Consider the following 19754-nt stretch of genomic DNA (forward strand, 5'->3'; position numbering starts at 1 on the left):
CGAATCAGAGATACCTCGTATCAGAAGTGAGCACTCTACCACATAAAAAGTGCCCTAGATATTTAGATGTTTGCAACACCGATTTACATAGTCAGCGACAAGTAGATCTAAATATTACAAATGTAAACTGAAAACTCCTCACAGGGAACATACTATTCAGCTACTATATATTAATTAGGTTTCCTGCAGTGGGAAGAGCTTTCTGGTGGTTATATAGTTAGCGCACTTGCCCTCCACGCGGGAGATCCGGGTTTAGTTCTTGTGGGAACTCATGTTCTGATTTCATGTTAAGTTGTAGGTCCAGGTTTTATATAACCTCGGTGCTGAAAAGAACGAAGTTAAATTCCAATCAACCCACCAACCAATCTGCTGTGGTAATTAGAACTGTATTATGAGTTGTTATCTTTATTTCGTTCGAAGTGCAACTGCGTTCACGTTAGTAAAATCTAAACCCTTAGGTTTACTTTTTCTTATCAAAATTTTTGAACTTTTCATATTTCTATTACAAGTAGGTGCGTAAAAGATACACGTGTCATCGTTAGGAAAAGACTAATAGCATTCTAGTAGTAAACAGTGTATTTTTCTACTTATACCATACAAAAATTAATTACAATTTCTTCCAGAAAAATAAAAACTCAATTTTTATTGGCAACAAACGGTGTGCTTTTCGGCGCCGCAAAAGTTCGTTTTCTGCGACTTTTTTTTTTCGAAAACTATACATGCGACTTTAACTTTAACCAAGTTATCTTGTTCATTTCGATGTGATGTACCGACAGAATATGCCTTATATTTGAATAATATTTTAGTTAAATTAATATTTAAGATTTACATTTAGGCTATAGTATTAACCATATTGTTCTGTCAATAATAAAGAACACAATGAGGATATACATTTCAGCATTAATTTAATCTCAATAAATGTTATGGTTCCCGTACAGTATTAACTTCTAAGTATACAATTTAACTGGCTTTTCTCCATTTTCTGGAAATCTACTTATGAGTTTTCTGCACCGACTCATTTTACTTTGTTCAGCTAATAAGATTTATTGATTGGTGTATGCCTCACCTTTGAACATTGTTCTACCATTAAGCGATAATGATATGCAGAATTTTCACTTATATGCACAAATTTTGTCTCGTACGGATAATGCTTATATGTCCAGGAGAAATCACTTCAATCACTATTAGGCTATAGTTCACGTAATAGTTTGTAGATCTTTGTGTCCAAATGACTAGCTAGTTTTTTTTTTCTTTTGTGGTCCCGAGGTTAATCTTGATTTGACCATGTTAAACTATAGAACTCTTCTTACAGCCCTCGTACATGTATCAGAACATTAAAATTCTTTATCAAATATTCAATTTAGCGTGAAACATTTCTCACTCTACGAATCAAATTTAACAACTCTTGCAGAGCATTCTTCCTCTGCAAGATAAAGTGGTATTTGTGTAATTTGTAACTCACATAATTTAATAATTTAAAGCAGTTAACCTAGTAGTAATATGTCTTTCTTTCTTTCTTTGTCTTCCAGGAGATGGGCACCGTTAATCCAGGGTTTGTGGGAGACAGTGAAGCCAAGCATACGAACGGGGTGACTACTGTTTCGTCGGCGGTTGCCAAAAATGGAGATGTTGAAAAGAATGCGAAAGTGGTATGTAACAAGTGTAGAGAATTTGGAGAATGTTTAGCAGAAGTACGTAAAAAGTACAAAATTTACGGGAGAAATGGAAGATGCAAGTACTTAGACCTAACATAACCTAACCAAATCTAACCTACCTAACCTAAACTAATGTGAATAAAAATTACCAAAATTGCAACATTTTTTAGAAACAAAATACTGGACCCCTTCAGCTAACCATTCACCTACAATGAGTATCCGATTCGGTGAAATACAAATTTGATAATTTTCTTAAAGATTTTTATGTATGACGACCCACTAACATGAAATCGCATAATATATAATTTGTTATGTCATGTTTATATAATTACTGTACATATTTGTTGTATGCTTATTGGCATAGTTTGCTATTTGATGGTTCGGATTATAAGTTGCAATTTTAGTTGTTCATTAGTCCGCATCATTGATTTTACCATATACAAGAATAACTAACTAACTAACTAACTCTATGGCCTATGGAACCCGGAGGTTCAGTGCCGCGTTCACAAAAGCTCTCCATTGACTTCTATCCTTAGCTAATTGCATCCAGTTTCTACTTTGTATTCCTATCTCTGCGAGATCCATCTTAATATTGTCCTCCCATCTGCGCCTAGGTCTTCCTAATGGTCGTTTTCCTATGGGTCTACCAGTCAAGACTTTGAAAGCGTTTCTACTTTCTTCCATTCTAGCTACATGACCTGCCCACCTAAGCCTCCTAGACTTGACGACCCTAACAATGTTGGGTAAACCGTATAAACTATGTAGTTCCTCGTTATGAAGCTTCCGCCATTCCCTATTCTCGTTCCTCTTGGGTCCGAATATTCTTCTCAGGATCCTGTTTTCAAATACTTTCAGTCTATGTTCTTCCCTCAGAGTAAGCGACCATGTTTCACAACCATACAGAACAACAGGCATGATTATCGTTTTATATATTTTAAGCTTCAAATTCCTCGACAGAATTCGCGACGACAAGAGATTTTGAACCGAATAGTAACACGAATTCCCTGCTTTTAGTCGACATTTAATTTCTTCGTGAATATGATTTTCGTCTGTTAATATTGATCCTAAATATTTGAAAGTATCCACTTTATCAAAAGCATTATTTAATATTTTAACGCCTCCACAATTTGCCGTATTACGGTCCCGACGCACTTCCATGTATTTAGTTTTCTCTGCATTTACTTCTAAACTCATGTCCCTGCAAGCGTTTAATAAGATCTCTGCATTTATTTCTACTGTTCTCCTATCATCACCTATTAAATTTCCACCATCAGCATATGCCATAACCTGGTGAATGCCGTTCAACTCTAGGCCCTGGTTGCTATCTTTGATTTTCCTTATGGCGTATTCCAGCACAAAGTTAAATAATAATGGCGACAATGCATCTCCTTGTTTCAGGCCATTTTCGACGTGGAAGCTCGTGGACAAAAATTTTCCTACCCGGACTTTACTTTGGGATTCACTTAAACATATCTTAATTAATCTAATTAGCTTTCTCGGTATTCCAAGTTCTGTAAGAACGTTGTATAATGTTTCTCTCCTAACCGAGTCGTAAGCCTTTCTAAAATCAATAAATAGTTGATGTACCGGGGTATTGTATTCCCACTTCTTTTCGAGTATTTGGCGAATGGTAAATATTTGGTCGATAGTTGATCGATTTCGTCTAAATTCGCACTGATAATCTCCAATAATTTCATCTGCGTATGGGGTCAATCTTGCTAACAGAATGTTTGAAAGGATTTTATAGGATGTTGACAGAAGAGAAATGCCTCGATAATTATTACAGTCAGTTTTGTCGCCTTTCTTGTGAATTGGAACAATGATTGATTCTTTCCAGTCTTGTGGCAATTCTTCCTTGTTCCAGATAAGGAGAATGAGTTTGTGTATCTTGTTCCACAATTTTTCGCCTCCAGCTAAAATTAACTCAGCCGGAATTTCATCTACACCCGGAGATTTGTGTTTCTTCAATTTCTTTATAGCGGCTTCCACTTCTATTCGATTGGGTTGTGGAATATACGGTTCTGCGGTGTGTATCTCCTTTTCTCTACGCACATTAGTTTTTGGCTGCGTGTTCAGCAAATCGTCAAAGAAATCTTTCCATCTATTTAAGAGGCTATCCGTATCGGTGAGAACTGTTCCGTCAGATTTCTTTAATATATAAGCACGAGGTTGATAGCCTTTCTTAAATTCGCTGATCCCCTTATACATGTCCCGAATATTTTTATTTTTACTATTATCTTCAAGTTCCTTAATTTTAGCTTTCAAAAAATCCCGTTTCTTTGTTCTAAAAGTTTTGGAAGTTTCCCGCCTGATATCTGCGAAATTTTGTGTAGTTGTTTCATTCGGATTTTGTAGCCACTGTAATTTTGCCTGTTTTCTCTTCTCTGCTAGTTTAATGCATTCTTGGTCGAACCATGGTTTGTTCCTACGTATTTCCGCGTGTCCCAATTTTTCTATTGCTGAACTTTTAATGCTATCTCTAATTTCAGTCCAAGTATCCTCAACACTAGTGCACTCCGAGTCTTCTAAAACCGCGAATCTATTCGAAACTTCAATCTGGTATTCCTCTCTTACCTGGCTCTCTTCTAATTTCTTTAAATTAAATCTCTCCGTTTTCGGACATTGAATATTACCTTTATTCAACGATAATCTCTCCCGTATTATCGCTACTACCAGGTAGTGATCAGTGTCACAATCAGCCCCTCTAAACGACCGGACGTCAATTATGCTAGATTGTCTTCTTCTATCTACTAAAACGTGATCAATTTGATTATGTGTTTTTCCGTCTGGTGATGTCCAAGTGTATTTATGAACGTCGCGATGTAGGAATTTTGTACTCTTCACGATTAGGTTTTTGGATGTTGCAAAGTTCACGAGTCTAACACCGTGGTCATTACTTTCCTTATGCAAACTTTCGTTCCCTATAATCGGTTTGAAAATATCCTCTCGTCCTACCTTCGCATTGAAATCCCCTAATAGAATCTTCATATGGTATCGCGGGAGTTGGTCAAATATCTGTTCCACTTCTTCGTAAAAACTGTCTTTTATATCGTCACCCTTATCTTCAGTTGGAGCATGTACATTTAAAACAATAATATCACACCACCGTCCCTTAAGAGTAATAAAAGAAAGTCTGTCAGTAACAAATTCAACCCGTTTAATTGCTGGTAATATTCGTTTGTGAACGAAAAACCCTGTTCCTAACTGGTGATTTTTATTTCCTTCCCCGTAAAAGAACGTAAAATTTCCGGAATTCTCAGATCCATTTCCTTCCCACCTAACTTCCTGAACTCCTACTAAGTCCATCCTGTATTTCTCTAACTCACTCGTTACAGATTTTAACGCACCTGCCCCATAAAGACTTCTAATATTCCATGTTCCAAATCTCATGTCCATTTTCTTTTGCTGATGTCGTGCCAAGTTATCAGTCCTTGTCCGAGGCTTTTGTGAATGTTTCTGAACAAGTACCTTTTTTTTACAGGATGAGGGTGTTAGCCTTACCCAAACCCCCAAGCTGGAGGACCACTCCTAGTCGTCTGTCCGCGACTGCTTATTCAGTATATTCGCAGCTAACCTCTATATCTAGAGGCCTTCTCCTCGATCCGCAACCTGAGGATGCGCCATGCCGTGGTGACGGGAACCCACGTTACACGGCCATATACAAGAATGTGTCACGAAAAAGAAGAAAATATAAATTTGAACATTGAAAAAAAAAATTATATACACCAAGGATCTTATTGATATACACACTCGACTTCAGAGTTCCGCGGTGAATGAGATAGTGTCAACATCTCCTAGAGTGAGCTGCTGAAGAGGAAGTGGAAAAAGTTAACTATTCTCATAGTGCACTTTTCATACACATTTATCAAATACTCCTGAAATCATCTACATTCATTTACAATTACCTTACACATTTACATTTCATCTATTTTTTTCATTTTTTCTAAATCTTTCACCCTATCTGGATAACTGGCTCCTTTCTTCCCGTTGGAACTTCATCACGATTTTCACTCTTACTACATATGATTGTGACTATACATTTCTTTACCTAACTGTGACAAATTATTTCTCCTATTCCTAAACTTACACAATTAACAGTTTTTTTTATTTTTCTATTTATTTCCTACTATAATGCGACTTGAAAGCCGACCAAAAAATGCAAATGGTGTCATCCGTCATTTGTAATTTTTAACAAAACAATTCAATTCTTGTACAAGTAATTCAATTTACACACATTTTTAGCATACTTGACTCTAAAGCTGATGCTCCCCTTAAAAAAAAAAAAAAAAACGTTAATGGCGATGAAGACAAGACACACTCGCTTCCGGAAACAAGATATGATATATTGTTTTTCAGTACTTGTTTGTTTTGAAAAAGCTAATTATTATTGAAATACGCAATCCACAAGACATGTACTTCTAAAACGAACCGTTAGTTCTATTTTCTGAATATTGGAATAGGGGAATTAGTAAGCTTGCAGTAAAATGTCGCAGATAGGAGCTTTAACGGGTAAAGTTATCAACTTTTCTGCATTTTGAAAATCTGTTTTGTGGCTTGAAATGGCAACTAAAAGACTGGATTATTACTAGATATTTAATTCAATCATATCTAGTTTTAATTCATAATGCCACCAGATATACCAGATTCGTATTGAAAAATATGAATAACTGAACATCTCAACTTCCAATCTAAACTCTCAGTAAATCTTATTTAGTTCTCAAGCAATACAGTTGCTTAAAGTAATCATAGCTCAAGTCCAGGGCCGTAACTTGTGGACCCCCCAGGGAAGCTCATCGCCGTTCGGGGGGGGGGGGGGGCATTTTAACACAAAATTTTCTTACTCCATATACGATACGAAAATGAAATTATAAATGAAGCATCAAACAGATTCACTACATTACATAAACAAAACAGCACACAAATAGTAAATAAAGCAAAAATGACGGTGTACCCATTTCAGTAAAAAAAAAAAATGTCTACTATTAGGGCCCCTAGAAAAATAGTTATTCGCATGGCTTTCAGATTTGTCAATATTGTCCTCTTAATTAATTTGTCATGTATGGAATGGGCCTAAGGGCATAACTAACGGCCCTGCAGACCTTACCGTGCGGAAGGGCTCACAGGCTTCGGGGGCCCATAAAGAGTAAGAGAAAGATTGGAAAGAGGGAGCCCAAGAATTAGAAAAAAACACTTGCTAGGAGGCCCAAATACGCGTATTAATGCTCGCCCTCCCCCCCAAGAAAATGTAAGTTACGACACTGCTCAAGTCTGTGTTATTTATGTGCTTACGTAATCTGGTAAAAGTAACGTACACAGTAAAAATGGTTGTGTTAATTCAACTCAAATTTAACACAGGGCAGTGGTTTCAGCGTGACTACCACTATGCGGCGTTAATTCAACACAGAACCCGCAGTGTTGGCGATTAACACAGGGGGTGTGTTACATTTTTAACACACAACTGTTGAGCGATGTTAAATTCGGATCTGTCTTAGTATTTTCGGTGTTGATTCGACACCATGTCAGGGTCGGTAGTGTGGAGAAAAGTGTTGAGTGTTACTTGTGGTGGTGGTGTACCAACACAAAGAAAGTAACACAATATGTAGTGTGTTAATTATTTTATGTTAATAGTGCACCATGTCAAGTATTAATATAAGTCCCTGTGTTATTTCAACATCATTTTCGTATTATTTCAACACACAATCTGTGTCATAATTCAAGGTGAAAGTCATATAAGTAACACCGTTTTGGTGTTAATTCAACACTCCCTGTGTTAACATTCAAGGTCGGACACCAGATTAACACCGTTTTTGGTGTTAGACTCCACTTCTGTGTTACTATGACACCTATTTCGGTGTTGAAATAACTCCGTGTGTGGTGTTGATGTAACAATTTTTCTGTGTTGGAAAAGCTTGTAGTGAGCATGCTTATGATTAATGAAGATTCTAATTTTAAAATAAGAATAGTAAATTATAGAACACTTCATTTAGAATACCTTCATAAACTTCTCTATCGTCTTTCCCAACATTTCTTGTGAAGTATTTCTTGATGGTGTGAAACTCAACCTTCACCAATATCTTGTTCAAAAATGATAGAAACTCTTACCTATATCTTTATAGTATGTTTGCCTCTCAATCATGTTTCTACTTGTTTTCCGCCATTTTTGAAACACAGTCCCCGATGTTGACTAGTGAGCTCTAGTGCAGTGTAGAAGTGACACAGTAATATGCTGCTGTTTCTCGCTGTTGACATATTTCTTCAGAAACATTATGTAAAACAATTGGAAACACATCCCGCGTTTGCATGTTGAAATTTGGCGAATATCTGAATTTGTTTAAGTATTTCTTTTTACTTTGTTTGTCTGTAGCTTCAGTATATAAGCCTTTATAATTAGATGCCCAATATATTTGGCAATCATGCAGAAAACAACACCGAAGATCCTACACTTGTGTTAATTTAACACACAGGCTCTGTTTCATTTCGACTACTGGCATTTGACACACAACTCCAAATGGCGAGTGAGTTGTTCTAACCACCTGTTTGTGTTATATTTTAATACAATCGTGATAACACATAGGCATGTCGTTGAAATAACACAATTTTTTATAGTGTACAGTTTCAGAGATTAAATTTATAGTTTACAGAAGTTTGAGGTGCATTATGAATTACCGGTATTATGTCATAACCAGGTTAGATATTCATACTGCATTCAATATTAATTTGCTCACATATTTTCATGTCAATATCGTACTGCGCACTCCTCCACCTGAAAAAAGTAATGAAATAATTTTACTTTCCTGTACAACGAATTTTGTATTACGTTCAAAACGTGGATTGCAGTGGCAAATCCTTCTGGCGACATACTTTACCTTCTAAAGTTCACCGTGTTGGTAATAATATATATATATATATATATATATATATATATATATATATATATATAAAACCGTAATGAATTACCTTCTAAAATATAAAGTCATCTTGTGAGCTTAATGGTACGTAATACTGAATTACTATTGATTTCCATTCCTTTAGGGGCAAGTACAGTCAGATGATGATGCGCCTGACAGACAACAATGGTCTAATCCTATTGAGTTCCTACTGTCTTGCATCGCCATGTCTGTTGGTCTGGGAAATGTCTGGAGATTTCCCTTCACTGCCTTCGACAACGGTGGAGGAGCTTTTCTCATTCCATATATCATTGTGCTATTCGTCATTGGAAAACCAATTTACTATTTGGAAATGGCTGTGGGTCAGTTCTCCAGTTTTGGCTCTGTCAAAGTATGGGAGATGGTTCCTGGTATTAAAGGTAAGTTCCTTTAAATATACAATTCAGAGGTTATTCAGATAGCGTTATCGGTAGCAGGTGTAAGAGTATACTAGACAAGATTACTGATATTTGTTGGTTGACCGAATATAAGAAAAATTCAAGAGAAAATATTAGTGGGGCTGTGTGTGGACAGCTTGTAGGAAACGTACTTTTTGATAGTATAAGAAGAAAGTTTGAGAAGAATATAATTAGGACTGCAATTGTACTGATTGGATTAGCTGGGCACAAAGTATGATCCAATAATGTGCTTTTCTTTATGCACAATAAGCTTTCGCATTTCTTAAGCTATATCAGGGGAGGATCCAGGGGGGCGACCGTTCCCCCCAGAAGAGGAAACTTCCTTATTTTAAATATAAATAAAACCCATCCCAGAGTTTGGAGCTCTTAAAAGTAGCTCTAAGTAGTAGTATTACAACCCCTCCAGAAGTCGGTCCTGTATCCGCCCCTGAGCCGTATAGTGTTAGAATCTGGCAATAACTAATTGTTAAATTAAATTTCAGTAATTATTACGGTATTTATCATTCAAAGACTTTTTCTGTTGGTTTTACTTTAGTGTTCAAATAATTATTATTTGAAGGATTATCCTTATTCGAATAAAAGTTTTGTTCTAATATTCGTCTTGAAAAAGTGCATTGTTCCCATTTTTTTAAAAATAGATTGAGTTGTTTTGTTTATATGTCCTTATGCAACACCGAGGTTATGAAGGACAGTTCTACTATTAAAATATATTCCAAACAGTACCGCATCCAGTCCGGGGTCCGGGAGCCTAGGTCCCCCAGTTTTTAGAGTGACAAAAATAATTGAAACTATTATTTATATATTTTTGAAAGTTGTAGTAAGCGTTGCCTTTTGTTCTTTATTGGAAAAAGTTTTGACACATTATATATAGTTTCAGTTATACTGTTTGTGTTATGCAATGTGTAAAACAAGACTTGAAATCAACAATATCAACGTCCGACCTAGCTATGATATCAATCGGGAAAGATTAAGTTTGAAACTTATGCAGGATGCATGAAAAATTATAAACTCATGATATACGTATCATAGTCAGGGTTCTAGCTGCCCCCTAGTTTTTACCTTCTAGATCTGCCACTGATTCCACAGACTGGGGATTGAATCCAGTGTAGATGGTGGGTGCACAGTCCATCATCCAAGATCAATCTTCACAGTAGAGGCCTTCCTCACCAGACTATCTCCTCTCCAAGAGAGCTGGAGTATGGGACCACGCTACGGGTTCCCTATATTCAAATTTGGGATTATCTCTTTCCGCACGGGAGTAGAAATTCTTAGATTATTTTCATGAAACCGTTTTTTCCATACTACATGAAACATGTATAGAACATTTTCATTTTAAAAATGTGTGGATCCATTGTAGTTCTGAGAAAGTGAACCTGCACTATTGTGCGTGTTTTGAAGCCGTAGCGAGCGTGGAAAATGAAAAGTTTTCCCTTGTGTAATACAGAAAAGCTGCCCGCACACCGCACAATTGTGCGGGCTTGGGCGGAAAGGGTTATTCTAGTTTTAACAGCAATATTGGGAAGTTCCTACAGGATGACCAGTTTACTTCAGTAAGTTACAATTAAAGATGCATGTGAGGTCAGAACAGAAATCTAGAAGTTAATGTAGTGACGTAAAAGGAATAATCGTGTAACTAATTTAAAACATTGATACTTGTATTCAAAGATGTCTTGAAAATTTAAGGTTCGATTAACTTGAAAATTACGTATGAGAATTCAGTCAAAGACGTATTACATTGTTTAGCCCGATGTGATTTATCGAGTTATATATGTGTCTTATCTTACGACAATATTTTAGTTAACAGAAGTTAAAATTTAACAATTAATTATACTTTTCACCTGCATCTTATTAAGCACACTATGTATTGTAGTCGTGCTTTGATAATGAAGAACTGTCATACAGCATAGATTTTTAGCTTTACAACGGAATTACTCTCGAGAATACACATGATTAAGCCTTCATACTCCCGTATATTATTCTGTTCAGCCCAATAAGTCCTATCAACTGGTATATGTCTCCTCTTTTGATAATTTTTCTTCCGTTAAACGCTCTTACATATAATAGTGTAGAAGTCAAATACTTGAATTCCCATTATAACTTACGGAGAATTCAATTTCTCCAGTATGGATTAATTTTATCTCTGAAAGATGTAGCAATGGATTTTTGGTGAGAGCTTGTATTGTTCGGGTCCTTGTTGTGCGTCAGACGCCTTACATAATAGACTTTATGATAAAAACGAACGCTAACTTGCAGCTAGAAGAATCGACCACTTTTAGTAATACAGCAATTCTGAAGAGTAAACTAGTTAAGTGTTGAACCTTGCCGAATCATCTTTTTCTCTTGTTTTCTTTCTTTTAGTTTCTTTTCTTTCTTTCTTTTTTATTTTTTTAACTTTCAAGAGTGCTTAGTTTCTAAAATGGGAGACCAAAGGGGAGGACAGGGTGGGCCCAAGCCCCCCTGGCTCACGAAAATGTATTAAATTTCTTAAGATTTTCTTAATACAAATAATAAAAAAAAAATACCAAACGTAATATAGCAACCAGGGATTTGAGCCCCCTCTAGAAAATTTTCTTCAGGCGCCCATGGTTTCTAGATCATAAAGTGAAAAGTGAGACGAAGAAACTACAATATATACGTATATTTTTTTTATTTCCTGAAGCTTAACATAGTCACTTATATTTCTATATACTTGTATTCATTTATGAAAGATTAATGTGCCACAAAATTAGGTGTAACTGGAGGAATTTATTTCCCATACCTTTAATTGATGAGATTTCGATTGACATTAATACAATACCTTGTTACACCTATAGCGTCTGTTATCAAAATAATCTAAGGATAACCATTGTCTTCGTTTCTGCGAGGGGAAAAAAGCTTGTCGAATGAGAATGAAATGGTCTGAGTTTGGGCAAGTGCTGCCATCTATTGATGGAAAAGAGAACTCGATGAACTGTTAACTTGCAGTGACTTCTCACTGAGTTTTGGAGAAACCCGCTTTTTATTATTATTAATTATGCTTTGAATTTCGATACTACAAGTATAATACATGTCTTAAGTTCTAACGATTAAACTAAGTTCGACTTTTCAGAAGTTTCCCTGTCTCCTGTCGATCTAATAAACCTTAGAAAGTTCACAATCTTTGAAACAGCAAAGAAACGTCGCAACATTTTTCAAATTTAGAAAATAAAAATTTAAAAAATCACAAATGTCATCCGAAGACTAACAATACTATAACATGATCTTTCTAATAACATATATATTATGATTTGACAATTTCTTTTGCTTATTTGTTGGACTGGGGCTTCCAATATCTCCATGACTGCACACTCGTCGATATATACATTACTTCAGATTCAATCTTCGCAGCTGAATCCAGTGCTTTGACTAGCTTTCACTCTTCTTGCTAGTTCTAAATTTACAATTTGAGGTTTCTCTTAAAATACTATAGTGTTCGTTAGATCTGCTTCCGTCTTTTCTAATATTTCATTCTCTGTTTTTCTCTTTTTCTACATGTCTCAAAATATTCTGACAATCAATAATTAATACTAAAATTTGCCCTGCATAAATTGTTTAGAAAGTATACGTGATGAAAGTACTACTGCAGTTCGTGAATTGAAATATTAGTTTAAGGTCACACATTTATGTCCTTCAGGCTAAAGTAAACGTATGGCTAATGAAAGTGAATGATTGTGAAATTAAATTTTTATACTACTCCACCAGCAATCGAACCCAGAATCATAGGTGCTGAGTACGTGGGGGCTCCGGGCTTCATGTACCCCTTGGAGATTTTTAACGGGTTCTCAGCACCCCTTGCATTTTTCTCTCTTCCTTGGGGCAATATTGCTAAACACATTTGCAATAGAAAAGCAAAATTTCAATGTTAAGAGTTTTGTTCAATACAAATTTTAGGTGATCGTGGTAAATAAATAAATAAAAAATAAATAAGCAGATAAAAATCCTTACGCTTTTCATTTCATTACAGTAGTCTGTGCTTCCCTGATGGTTGTTTATGCCTATCAGACCACCCTTAGTGTGAAAACCACTGCTCTATCAGATCTGTTAATACAAATAGCATATGAGACTCGAGATGTGATTTATTTTAGAAGTACTGAAGCATAATCAGCCAATGAGAAATTGAAAAGTTGGCACCTATGTCCAGGCACAAGAGCTAGCCACTACACTAGGGAGAGCTACTACTGCAGTTCGTATTATCGAAATGTTCCTCCGTTCTCAAAGAATAAGATACGTTTTCAGGTCGATTGTAGCTGAAAGAGATAAACTGAGCAAGACCGAAGACCATCTCAATAACATTGACTAGTTTACGAAGTAGAAACTAGTACTTGCTTTTAAAAAATGCAGAAAAATGACTTTTTTTTAAACTATGAAACATCTTGAAAAAAGTAAAAAAGGGAAGCGAAACTAGTGAGCACCTTTAATATGAAGATAGTTTGTGCTGCACGTGCCAAGGAAGTTTCGAAATATATTAGTAATTATAGTGTGAAGTTTAATCGACAGCCCGTCGGGAATGGACAAAGTTTCATGACATGGCTACGTAACAGCAACATTGTTGACTCAAGAGCGTAACAGAGGACGTTAACGCAGAAAATTACCTCGTACATTTTACATAAAAGGGATTTTCAGTAAAACAACTCTGGATTATATGCACATAGTAAATGTGCTCCTCTATGCTCTGGGAGACGTGTGAAAGAGAGTTACCACAAAAACAAAAATGGAAATAGAAGTTAGACTCCGTTTTAATAGCTTAGGGGTGTTCTTTAGCAAGACATGTTGTACCAGGGTTAGGGAGAGTGTATTTGTCTGGAGAATATCCGGATTCATCGTATGCTACTTAAAATTATCAACCACGAAACGTCGTGTGGATAATATGGGTAATAATTTTGTCATCCGTGTTGTGGTTAAAGCTGAATTAAAGGGCAAAGGACACTCGATTACGTGATTCAAACATGCATAACGTCCACTGTAACGAACACATCAGAAATATCACTGGATAGTTAGTACACATTTAAGTTGTCCTTTGCGGCCAGCTGAGACAGAAAATAGTTTCAAAATTATATATTTGATGTAGATAATTTTATAAAACTTCCTGGTGGCAAAGGAAGTTTAGAAAAAAAGAAGAGGTATTGTCTTCGCTTGCAGATATATATTTCATGCTTTGTTTGGTATAGAGATTTTAACTTTTCCCCTTAGTAGTAAGGCTGTTGAGGGACATGACTTCCAACTTAATACAAGCTACCACAGAGAATCGATCCCGTATCTAGGTCGAGGCTTTCAATTTCTAGCGTACATTAATGTTTGAAGAAATGGGAATCACTTATCTTTGAAAATGCTGAGAGATGACGGTAATAATAATAATAATAATAATAATAATAATAATAATAATAATAATAATAATAATAATAATAATAATAATAATAATAATAATAATAATATACAGGTAAACCATCAAATCGAGTAAATTGAATGCTATTTGATTAAATTCCAACGATTGTAGTCTCTAATAAATAAGAATACTCTCCTGTGCAAGGAGATTCAGGTTCGATTTCTAGTTGGGAAAATTGGCAAACACAAAGTGGCGTAAGCCTCCAATTGGCGATTTTGAGTTGCCACCAGTAAAGAGCTTTTTGAAGGTGTTTTCTCCTTATCACAAACAGGAATAAGCTGTATCCGAGAAATAGACTATCCATCGTTGGACGCAAGCGATAGTAAAAGGTATTTCCATACCAAAGCAAGTGTAAGCCAGGATAAGTATCTTTGGTGTTTGTTCGTTATCCATTTCGATTGTTTTGTTCTTGAATTTTTTTTTAAGAAGACGTTAGTAAAGCATACTTCAATCATCGATATTTTTCTGAGATTCTTGAAACTAATCATGGACAAAATAAAAGTGATTCAGGTCACAGTGCAAATGGATATGTAGTAAATCATACTAGAGATCTTTTAGTTCCAGTAACTAAAACTAGGAAGACGTAAAAGTTCTTACATAATACATCAGATGGCAACTAATGTCCTTACACATTTCAAATCACTTTTCCAAAAGTTTAGACTTCTTCAATAATGACAAGATAATGACACTGGAAAGTGTCTGAATTGATTCGAAGTTGTTTAAGTACATTTCATGAAATATGTATCTAAAAGTATATACTTTTCAAGACCTCTCACTTGGACTCGTTCTACATATCAACATCTTTGCCACGATTATCACAACATATTTTCCAACAAAATCTGTCTTTACTTACCACTCTCCCCAAGATGTCAGCAGACAAATGCAAAGGCTTAATGTCTCTTTGTCAGGGTCACCCCTGTTATTCGAAACTCTGAATTCACCATCTTTTTATAAAAACCAGTTGACAGATAGATGATAGAGAATCAATCTCTGTAAAGATGATGGAGAGTCACTCTTGTTTACTCATTTCTTAAATTAGAATTTACCTTTAATTTTCCTTAGTTTATTTTTGAATTGAATCATGTTACATTATATTGTAATTGGATTGCTTCCATACACAACATTACATTTCTTTGTAATTCGTCAAATTATAGTATAATATTTTATATAATTAAAATATAATTTTCTTATAGGCATAGAATAATTTTTCACCTCTACGTCGGTCATGCAATCAAATTAATCCGATTCACTGCTTTTTACTTTCAGAGGTACATTGTAACTTATTGGATAGAGTAATATTGTCTTGTTTAAATCTATTAACTATATATATTAAATTAGTTTACAGTTGTAAATAAACAACAAAACATTGAAACTCTTATTTTCACATTCTACTTCGTAGCACATAAGGAAAGTTTAATGTTTAGTTTTCTTTTTCTCAAAACGCAAACAGGCGTAAACCACACAATACACTTTTGACCCCAAATTATAATATGAATAAAACTATTATTATTATTTGTATTAAAACACTGAATACAATAACATTTACTATATCTAAGTTAAACATGACCACATATAACAAAAAACTCTAAATATTCACTGGTGATCTTACACCACTTTGTATTTTTATTGGCGATGTATACTCTGTCTGCTATAAGCCTATATCTAAATATTGTCTATTCATAGTACATAGTACACACGTACAATTAGGAGTGAAAAAGTGCATGCTGATTGCAAACGTGTTCTCTTCAAGTAGCTCTGAAAGATTTGAGTTCAGTTTGGTTTGGCATAATAAAGAGAAATGTAATTATCTATAAATTGCCAGAAAGTGCACTCAGAATTGATTCATCCTCAGCTTATTAACAGAAGAACAATGCGTGAGATGCATGTATTCTTTTGCTAACATATTGTACACTGAAAAAAAAAGTTAACATGATCGTTGGTGCATTGAACGTAAGCCATCCTTTCAGTTTCAAGGAAAGCTAAGTATCCAGCTGTTGTAATGTGAAATTTTAAGGTTTTTGCTTCTTCAGCACAATTGAGGGTGGCTGCTTCTTCGATTTTCCTTTTAGAAAAAGTAAAAAATAAACAGTAAAGAAACTTGGATTAAATTTTTGTTTATAAAACGTAGGCTGTAGGAAGGAGGGAATGTAAATTAAAAAGCAAATGAAGCTTACCATCGAAAGAGAACAATTTTGCCCTTGAGGCGGAAAGTGTTAATGGAAAATGGTTCTAGCATCGTCTTAAGTTTGCATTTAAAATTAACTTTCAATACATTATGGTTTAATCCGTAAAGAAGTGAGTGGAGAAAAAATTAGAGAAAAGAAAGATCCGTATCAAATTTCTAATAGTTTGTTAGAAGAAACTTTTAGTTTTTCTTTCCTCTTTCTTCAATTATCGTTTATTATCTGTAGTTGTTCTTTTGCTTGTCTGTTTAACAAATATCTATAATTGATTTCCCCTAATAAATGTAAAGAGTGGGCTGATTACTTTCTTACAGTTTTATAAATCCCAGATTGATTGATTCGTGTACGTAGGATGAGACTGCAACTAAAGTTTCTTTTTGCAGCTAGTAAACTGTTGCAACATATCAACTTTAATAGCAACTGCATATAGCTTACGAGGTCATTTTGTAATTTCGCATAGAAAGAGTAGGCGAAGTGTATATTATTCAGAAATGTCTTTTGAAGCTAAAAGCGTGGTATTATGCATTCTGTAAAAGAAGATGCTGATAAAACGTAAAATTAACATCCATACCAGAACTCATACTTTCTCTATATATATAGCGAGAACAAGAAAGAAATTATAAGCAACTGAGAACTATAATCTATGTTCTTCGTTCCAAGTGAGATACAAGGAGAACAAGTGTCTGCCTTTATTTACATGTCAATACCTCCACACTTAATTAAGAATCACGAATTTTCAGGGTTAGTAAATATTAAGGTTATGTATACTGATGCCGTAAATTTGACAATTTCATTGGATAATAAATTTTAGAATCAAGCATAGAAATAAAGAAAGTAAAATCGTGTTATGCCATCAATTAGTCTTGTTGAAACGTATCATAGATTTTTGAAGGTAAAGCCGTCATAAACTTTGAGACCTACATTAGGGAGCAACTGCTCGCATGATGTCTAATTTTGCGTAGTTCAACCCCCCTATATTACCAACTTGTACGTGTAAGGCAGAATTGGAAGTACAAAATTGATTAATTATTTCTTCATATTTTTTTTACACTGTTAAGTCCACCGTACAATGATTTAGTTCAGTGTATAGCTCTCCTGCATAACTTTCCGTTTCAATTATGATATGTGATACAGCTGTAGCATTCTAATGGAGTGTCCCGGAAGCTTAGATATCATATAATTTTGGACTGACAAGTTGCTTGGATGGCTTAGGTTTTTTTTTTTTTTTTTTTTTAACCACCGAGGATATATGAGATGTGGGATTGGCAAGTAATTTTACCTTTGTCTTGGACAATGATGTCCGTCTTTCTTTAGGCGCACTTTATTATATTGGTGTCATTGATATGGTAAATGTTTCCTGTGCTATTATTATTATTTTGATTATGTTTATCTCTGGATCTCTTTTCCTATATTTTCCTATTTTTTTGACCAGCAAGATTTTGATTTTATTTTCCTCGATTTTAATTAATTTTTATATTAATTTTATGTTTCTTTTTTGTTCAGTAATTTATGACTTTATCTTACACCATCTCCGAGTTGTTATTTTTTATAATTTAATTTATTATCATAGGTGATGTTGCTTAATTTTAATGAGGCAATCCGTCTAGGATAAAGTGTTGGGCTATGGCACATAGTATATCACGACTGTGACAACAGCTTTGTCCTCAATTAACATCGTCTGTTTAATCATTTCAGGTGTTGGTTATGGTCAGATGATAGCAACAATCAGTGTAGTAACATATTATTGTGCGCTGATGGCTATCACTGTGTACTATTTCGTTGTCTCCTTCCAAGCGGAGTTACCGTGGAGCAGATGCCTTGAAGAGTGGAAAGACATCTGCTACGATGCCACCACTGGCAATATAAGCACAGATAACTTAACAAGTTCCTCGGAACTTTATTTTGAGTACGTATACATTGGCATAAGCTTCTTAACTTAATTGTGTGGACAAGAAAAAGTCCTATGAATAGTTTGTACGTACTAGAGTAAGAAATCAAGGGGTTTTAAGATCAATATATAATGATAACTAATAAACAATTGACTTCAATTAGCTGCATGTGTCCGGCTCTTAGTGTCAGATACTCTTCAAATATAAAATATAGTCTTTCAATACGTTATGAGTATAGAACCATTGTGATGGAATTCGAAATTACGATGGTGGTGATATGGAATGATTTGGATTAGATTTTCGAATATTTATTTTTGATTAATTTATTTCTAACATTTTTAATTTTACAAAAATGTTACTGCACACAGAGATTTATAGCGAAATCTAAGAACGATGAAATATTTCAAGAATCGAAATTTGATCAGGAAAGTATTTTCTCGGAAGGTAAAAACAAATTATTTTAAACATTAATTACTGATATACAATTTAATTTTAAACTTCCCAGGTTTTATTTAAATACAATTATTATGCATATTAAATAATAGTGCGTACCATATCTAGGTCTCAAAAATGTGAATTGTTGAAACGATACGTATAAAACAGGGAGGATGCAAATAACCACTCGCTCGGTGCGAGTGGTTCATTGGTGCGGGCAAGACACTATTATTTATTTCAAACTGTAAAGACTGGGATGTGGGCTTGTAGCTTTTTTCTTGGGCGAGTAAAATTTTGTTGCTTATTTGCATCCCTGGTATAAAATATGTATGACACCTACCAAACTAACTTCATGCACTTAGGTTATACTTATTTTCTACAGAGAAAATCTGTATAGCAAACTTTTATACCTCTATGTAGTGTATCAATAAATGGATAAATTTAACGTAGTAATTTTGATATGTATATTCTTTGCTCTGATATCCATCAATTATATATTTTTTGTTGTACTTTCAGGAGAGTTGTGTTACAGAGAAAGGACCAAATTTATGATGGAGTTGGTAACCCTGAATGGAAGTTGACCCTTTGTCTGCTTTTCTCGTGGATTACTATATTCTTGGTACTCGTGAAAGGCGTACAAAGTTCTGGAAAGGTGGCTTATTTTACCGCCCTTTTTCCATATGTGGTATTAATTACGTTGTTGATACGAGGAGTGACACTTCCAGGAGCTGTAGAAGGCATTTTGTACTTCATTACACCACAGTGGGAGAAACTTCTGGAACCTAAGGTAAGGGAAAAGATAAAATGTAAAATAAAGAATGAAAAATCACCTTAGCTTAATAATAA

The 19754-nt window shown here is 34.8% G+C and overlaps 1 protein-coding gene across 4 annotated transcripts in view; it reads left to right on the forward strand.

Annotated features, from left to right (window-relative positions):
• Positions 1-19754, forward strand: part of LOC145664541 (sodium-dependent nutrient amino acid transporter 1-like) — a 189417-nt gene that overhangs the window by 148852 nt on the left and 20811 nt on the right. For all 4 annotated transcript variants that reach the window (XM_081731301.1, XM_081731302.1, XM_081731300.1 and 1 more), the window contains 4 exons: positions 1530-1649; positions 8688-8961; positions 18280-18490; positions 19425-19695. In XM_081731301.1, coding sequence (XP_081587427.1) covers positions 1530-1649; positions 8688-8961; positions 18280-18490; positions 19425-19695 — 876 coding nt within the window. The remainder of the gene's footprint in view (positions 1-1529; positions 1650-8687; positions 8962-18279; positions 18491-19424; positions 19696-19754) is intronic.

The sequence above is a fragment of the Thermobia domestica genome, chromosome 11 (assembly GCF_964235325.1).
Source record: "Thermobia domestica chromosome 11, izTheDome1.hap1.1, whole genome shotgun sequence".
Taxonomy (NCBI): domain Eukaryota; kingdom Metazoa; phylum Arthropoda; class Insecta; order Zygentoma; family Lepismatidae; genus Thermobia; species Thermobia domestica.